At 55.7% G+C, this 4,583-nt stretch overlaps 1 protein-coding gene across 2 annotated transcripts in view; it reads left to right on the top strand.

Moving 5' to 3' along the window:
• The first annotated feature begins 385 nt into the window (after positions 1–385).
• The window catches only part of Kdm2b (lysine demethylase 2B), a 121,641-nt gene continuing 117,443 nt past the window's right edge, over positions 386–4,583 (top strand). For both annotated transcript variants that reach the window (XM_029533595.1, XM_021222574.2), the window contains exons 1-2: positions 386–706; positions 1,771–1,915. In XM_029533595.1, the coding sequence (XP_029389455.1) occupies positions 674–706; positions 1,771–1,915 (178 nt within the window). In that variant the 5' untranslated portion in view covers positions 386–673. The remainder of the gene's footprint in view (positions 707–1,770; positions 1,916–4,583) is intronic.

Genomic DNA, 4,583 nt, shown 5'->3' with positions numbered 1-4,583 from the left:
GGGGGGCAGGGGCAGAGGTGGGGGGGGTCGTTTTGAGGGGTGCCAGGCCCCGGGGGCTTTCACGCCAGCAGGCTCGGCTAGCATTTCCGCGCCTCCCGCTGAGGCCATCCGTGCAAATCTGCGCCTCCCTCCCCACCCCCTCCTCTCTTTCCCTCCCTCCCTGCCCCGCCATCTCTGGGATGCGCCCGCCGCCCGCCTGCAACTCAGCCCTCCAAAAGTCAGCTCCCGGGCGGCGGCGGCGCCTGCGTGCAGAGGCGCACTCGTGACCCAACAACAAAACAGCGATGCCAAGGCGCTAACGGCGCCCGGTGCGTCCCAGGCTCCCTTCTGGCCCCACACCTCCTACGGCTGCGGTCCCCGACACCCCCAACCCGAGCCCCCCCTCTCCCCAACTAACCTAGCCGCAAGCTCCGAGCGCGATCGGCAACAATGTTTACGTTCCGGGGATTATGACGTCGACGCCTCCCCCCCCACAACTGCTGAAAATGGTTTCCTAGGACTTTGCAAACGGATCTGCTTAAGTGTTGGTGCAAAACTTTGTAGATATCGGCTCTGGCTTGCTCTATTTATTTATTTTTTTGGTTTCTTTTCTTTGGTCTTCTCTCCTTTCCCCCTCCGCCAAAATGCAGGGGGCAGGAGTGTTGACAATTAATTGGTGAACTCTCCTAAAAAAATGGAGGCAGAGAAAGACTCTGGAAGAAGATTGGTGTGTAGCTTTTTTTTTTCCTCCCCCAAATCTGTATCTGGTATATGATCGATTTATCTATCTATCTATTTTTTTTGGCTGTTTCTTGCTGCCTTTTCTTTCCTTTTCTGTATTTTGCAAGAGGACCGGAAAAAAATAATAAATTGCATGCAAAAGGAAGCAAGCAGCTTACTCCTCCAGTCTCTTGTGAGGCTCAGGGTCTCAGACACTTAAGTGGGGAGGAGGCAGCGCCGAAAGGCGTGGAAGGGGCTGAGCGGGCTCGGGGGTTCGCCTGGGATCTGGGGGGCTGCGGGGCTCGGTGCTGAGCAGCGGAGGGAGGAGGAAGAAGGATGCGGGGAGTGGTGGGGGAGTCTCCTTAGGAAGTGAGTGTGCGCGCGCGCTCGTGGGGAGATGAGGCAGCTGCTGGTGCGTTTTGGGGTCTCTGATGGAAGCTTTGTGGTGGGCCGACTATCTCTCTCTCCCCACACTCTTAACCTCCTCCCCTCCCCTCCTCTCCTTGCACTAGCGGTCGGTTGGCGGGGGCCGCTAGGGTCTCAACCCTTCCGTTTCAGCTTTCCAGCTTTTCTGTAGATCGGGAGCAGCTCCAGCCTTAGTAATGCCGCCGGCCCCGGGTTCCGGCTTCTCGGGTTGGCCGCCGTGGCCGCCAGGGCTGCTGTTACCGCTGAGCCGGGTGCTGCAGCGGCTTCTCTCGGGGCCTACATCTGCCCTGCCAGCCCATACCCGGAGCCCCCTTCGGGGGTTACATAACCAGGTTCCCAGTCGAGTGGGCAAAGCTTAGCACATTACTGGGGTGGGGGCAGAGGAAAGCCCCCAAACATCACTTCCATGGCTTCCAAAGATGCAGGAAGGGATTGCTTCATTTAAGGGCAGTCGGGCCTTGGGGTGCAAGCCCCCCTTTCTGCTTTCCAGCATCTTTGGCATTTGCGCAAAGTTGCTCAGATTGCAATGATGGGGTGCAGTGGGCGCGCGACTCCTGCACCTGTTCTTGGTGGGCCCAGGGTGAGAGGAGACCCCCTCCAAGTCCTCTCAGTAATGTCCCGGGTTCTCTGGTTGGGTCCCCGCAGCGTGCGATTGACCGCCAGAGATACGACGAGAACGAAGACTTGTCGGACGTGGAGGAAATTGTCAGCGTCCGTGGCTTCAGCCTGGAGGAGAAGCTACGTAGCCAACTATACCAGGGGGACTTCGTGCATGCCATGGAAGGCAAAGGTGAGGCACCCCCCTCTCCTGGCTGCACTCTGTGCTGAGGGCCAGCGCGCACGTGGGGAGGGAGCTGCCTGTGGCTGGGTTCGTATTTCGCGCCCGCGTCCCCCATTCCAGGGGATCCGGTGACGAAACGAGACTGAGCACCGGGGGTGGGGGGGGTGGTAAGGGAGGAGGGCAGGCAGGAAGAGGGCTGGGCCTGGCGTGGGCCTAGGCCCTGACTGTACCCACCATTAGTACCAGGGTGGTCACTGCCAAGGGGCTATTGGACTGAGAGGGACCCAGGGACAGACTCTGGGACTGAGGGAGGGCGTGAGCGCAGCATCTTCCACTATCAAGCCAGTTGCGCTCTCTGCGCTGCCAGAGGTGCAGTGTCTGGCAGGAGCCCTTCCCGACATCCCTGGGACCATCGGCGTGACAGCCTTAAGCTTGAAGGCCCCCTAAACTCCTATCACCCTGGGCCCCGCGAGTTATGAACTGGAATTGGGCTAGGCACTTAAGACAGCATGGTAGCGCCTTTGGTTGTTAGGGTTACGCCCCTTCAAGCTTTGAGTCTGAGCCTTGGGTCTGCAGCACCTTTCTCCCTTCGTGGGCCCTGCCCTGCTGGATTGGAGAAGGGACTAAGTGGGCTGTTCAGGGCATTATTGCCACTACCCCCTCCTCTCCAAGCCGGAAGCCTCTAGCGCTACAACCTTGACAGTCCGAATTGGGGGAGGCTAGTTTGTATATGTGATAAATTACCTTCTCAGGCCTGGAGCTAAGATCCCTGTTCCTTGGCAGTTTGAATGGAAGACTTAGGTACCTCTCTGGAGAACAGGGTCTTTTTCCATGTCCGACCTGAGAGCTGTGTGTTCTCTGGCCTTTCCGGTGTTAGAAGCAGAAGGTGGACACACTTCAGTTTTTGGAGGGACCTCCTGGCTTTGGGGTTCTCCCTGGCTCTCCTACTGACAGTGTGACTGAGGTTTTTTTTCCTTAGACATGTTGGGTGAGACTCCTGTTTGAGGTGAGGCTTTAGGAGCCCGAACCTCCCCAGCCAGCATCCTTGGGGGTCTTTCTTAGACTCTGGACCCAGAACTTTTTTGGCCTATAGGAGTATGGGAGACGTTCAGGCTTACCCACGCCTTCCTAGGGTGTGTGGACTTTTTTTAAAGTTTCCTTTCAATTACTCATTTTCCATTTTGTGTTTTCCCCCATCCCCCTTGGAAACCCCTGTGCTCTCGGTGGGCTGACAGCAGGGGGAAGCGCCTCCCTCCTCCTGGTTCTGCTTCGGTGGCTGAGGCCTGGAGTTAGCCCTAGAGGAGCCTGTCCCTGGCTTTGCATTTTTTGAAGTTTCTCTTTTGTGTTCAGCTGCCTCCTGGGGCTCTGGAGAAGTTAGGGAGAAGGGGGTGGGAGGAAAGGAAAGTTGTTTTTTTTTTTTTTCCCCCTAAGAAATTTCACCCAAAAGCAGGGTGCCAGCCCCAGCTGCGCTTATATTTTCTCAGTACAAATGGGATTTTAATTCTTGCCTTTTTTCGTCCTCCACTTTACCGGGCCCGGCAAAGCCTATGGGAAAACAATGTGGGAACGCTCCCTCCTAGTGATTTGTCAGGAATCCTCAGGCCAGGATTTGTGAGCTTCTTCTTAGGCCCATTTGTGGAAGCTGAAACTGGAGGGTGGGTGGGTCTGGAGTTGGTGTGTGTGTATGTGTGTGTGTGGACAGGGAAGGAAGGTTACCATCTAGGGAGCTCTAAGGGCATCCTTAAAGCTGCTGTCCTGGCTTCTTTGCAAAGGCAAGGAAGGGCCTTTGGGGGTTTGCTTGTTAATTCAGATCTGGCCCCAAAACTGGAGGGAGGGAGCTGAAATGCAGAAGGAGGAACCCTTAGCTTCCAACTAGAAGCTTCTCAAAGTTATCTGCCTTTAAATCCCGAGGAATCCCCATTCACTGGGAGCCCCTGGGGATCTGAGCCTCCGGGGTCAGGGCTCTCTTGGCTCTGGTTTTTTTTTTTTTTTTTTTTGTTCTTTCTTCTGAGCCAGTCTCTTTGGCCTCCTCCTCCTCCTCCTCCCCCAAAGGCTGTCCTGGTGAACTGTTTTCCTTGGGCTCCCCCACCCTTCTCTCTCCTTTCTAACCAGCTTGGAGAGGACCGGTGCCCTTGGTACCTTGAGTTAGTCTCCTGATTTGGGAGAGAAGAGGATGTACCTGAGCATCCTTCACCTCCATTCTGGGTGGTACGGTTGGGTCGGAGCCACTGGCTTGGGACTTGAGGAAGGAAAGAAATTAGGCAAAGGCTGAGGGGCTTTGCAATAGGAGATGGAGGGGGGATCTCTACCTCGCAAGCTGCTGATAGGATACTGCCTTGTGAAGTTTTCCTTTGGGGAGGGGGGCTTTCTGAGCTCCATCCTCACCAGTCACTGTTGCTTCAACCCTCCTGGTTACCCAGCTGAAGCAAGTGTTACGATGGGCTCCTGCAGAATTTCACTATAGGGAGACAACAAAGCTGTGCCCAGTTCCCTAGTTATTTTGGCACCAAATACATAGTTTCCAAGGAAACCGGCTCCCCCTAAGCCCCCACCCCCTTCACCATCCAGGATATGACAATATGATTTTCACTGATGCTCAGCTACAATGAGAACCCCTCCTCCCTAGTCTCTCTCTCTCTCTCTCTCTCTCTCTCTCTCTCTCTCTCTCTCTCTCTCT

Source organism: Mus pahari, chromosome 23 (assembly GCF_900095145.1).
Source record: "Mus pahari chromosome 23, PAHARI_EIJ_v1.1, whole genome shotgun sequence".
Classification (NCBI taxonomy): Eukaryota; Metazoa; Chordata; class Mammalia; order Rodentia; family Muridae; genus Mus; species Mus pahari.
The sequence above is the reverse complement of the archived record's forward strand: the minus strand, read 5'-3'. Positions and strand labels throughout refer to the sequence as shown.